This window comes from Camelina sativa, unplaced genomic scaffold (assembly GCF_000633955.1).
Source record: "Camelina sativa cultivar DH55 unplaced genomic scaffold, Cs unpScaffold09434, whole genome shotgun sequence".
NCBI classification, from domain to species: Eukaryota; Viridiplantae; Streptophyta; class Magnoliopsida; order Brassicales; family Brassicaceae; genus Camelina; species Camelina sativa.
The window spans coordinates 1-408 of NW_010930493.1; the positions used below are offsets into that span (position 1 = coordinate 1).

At 35.3% G+C, this 408-nt stretch overlaps 1 protein-coding gene across 1 annotated transcript; it reads right to left on the minus strand.

The window, feature by feature from the left end:
* Window positions 1-143: 143 nt before the first annotated feature.
* LOC104775154 (calvin cycle protein CP12-1, chloroplastic-like) lies at window positions 144-408 on the minus strand (the record flags this gene model as incomplete). Its single annotated transcript, XM_010499406.2, is given in 1 exon segment — window positions 144-408. A coding segment is annotated over 1 exon segment (91 nt), but the record flags the coding sequence as incomplete, so codon positions are not given.

The window sequence follows — 408 nt, forward strand, 5'->3', positions numbered from 1 at the left end:
TTTAAACAGACTCCCAAATCCGAACTTGAGCGAGCGCAAAAATCATCAGATTCATCAAAATTCTAGTTGAGATTTTTCATCAACTCCACACAACAAACACTATAAGGGCAATTGAACCAAACAAAACACTTGAAACAAAAAAAAACGTAAGAGAAATATACTCCTGGTATATGTATTGTAATTGTACTATCCATATTCTGATATTTCATTATCACATTACAATCATCAAACCAAACCAAACCAAAACACAACAAGGGACAACAACAACAACAACAACATCAACAAAAACATCGAGATCTGACCATACCTAAACATTATTAATTATCATAAGTACGGCACTCATCAGTCTCAGGATTGTCATTGCAGTACTCTTCCAAAGGATCGGAGCCACCAGCTTTCTTCTTGTCC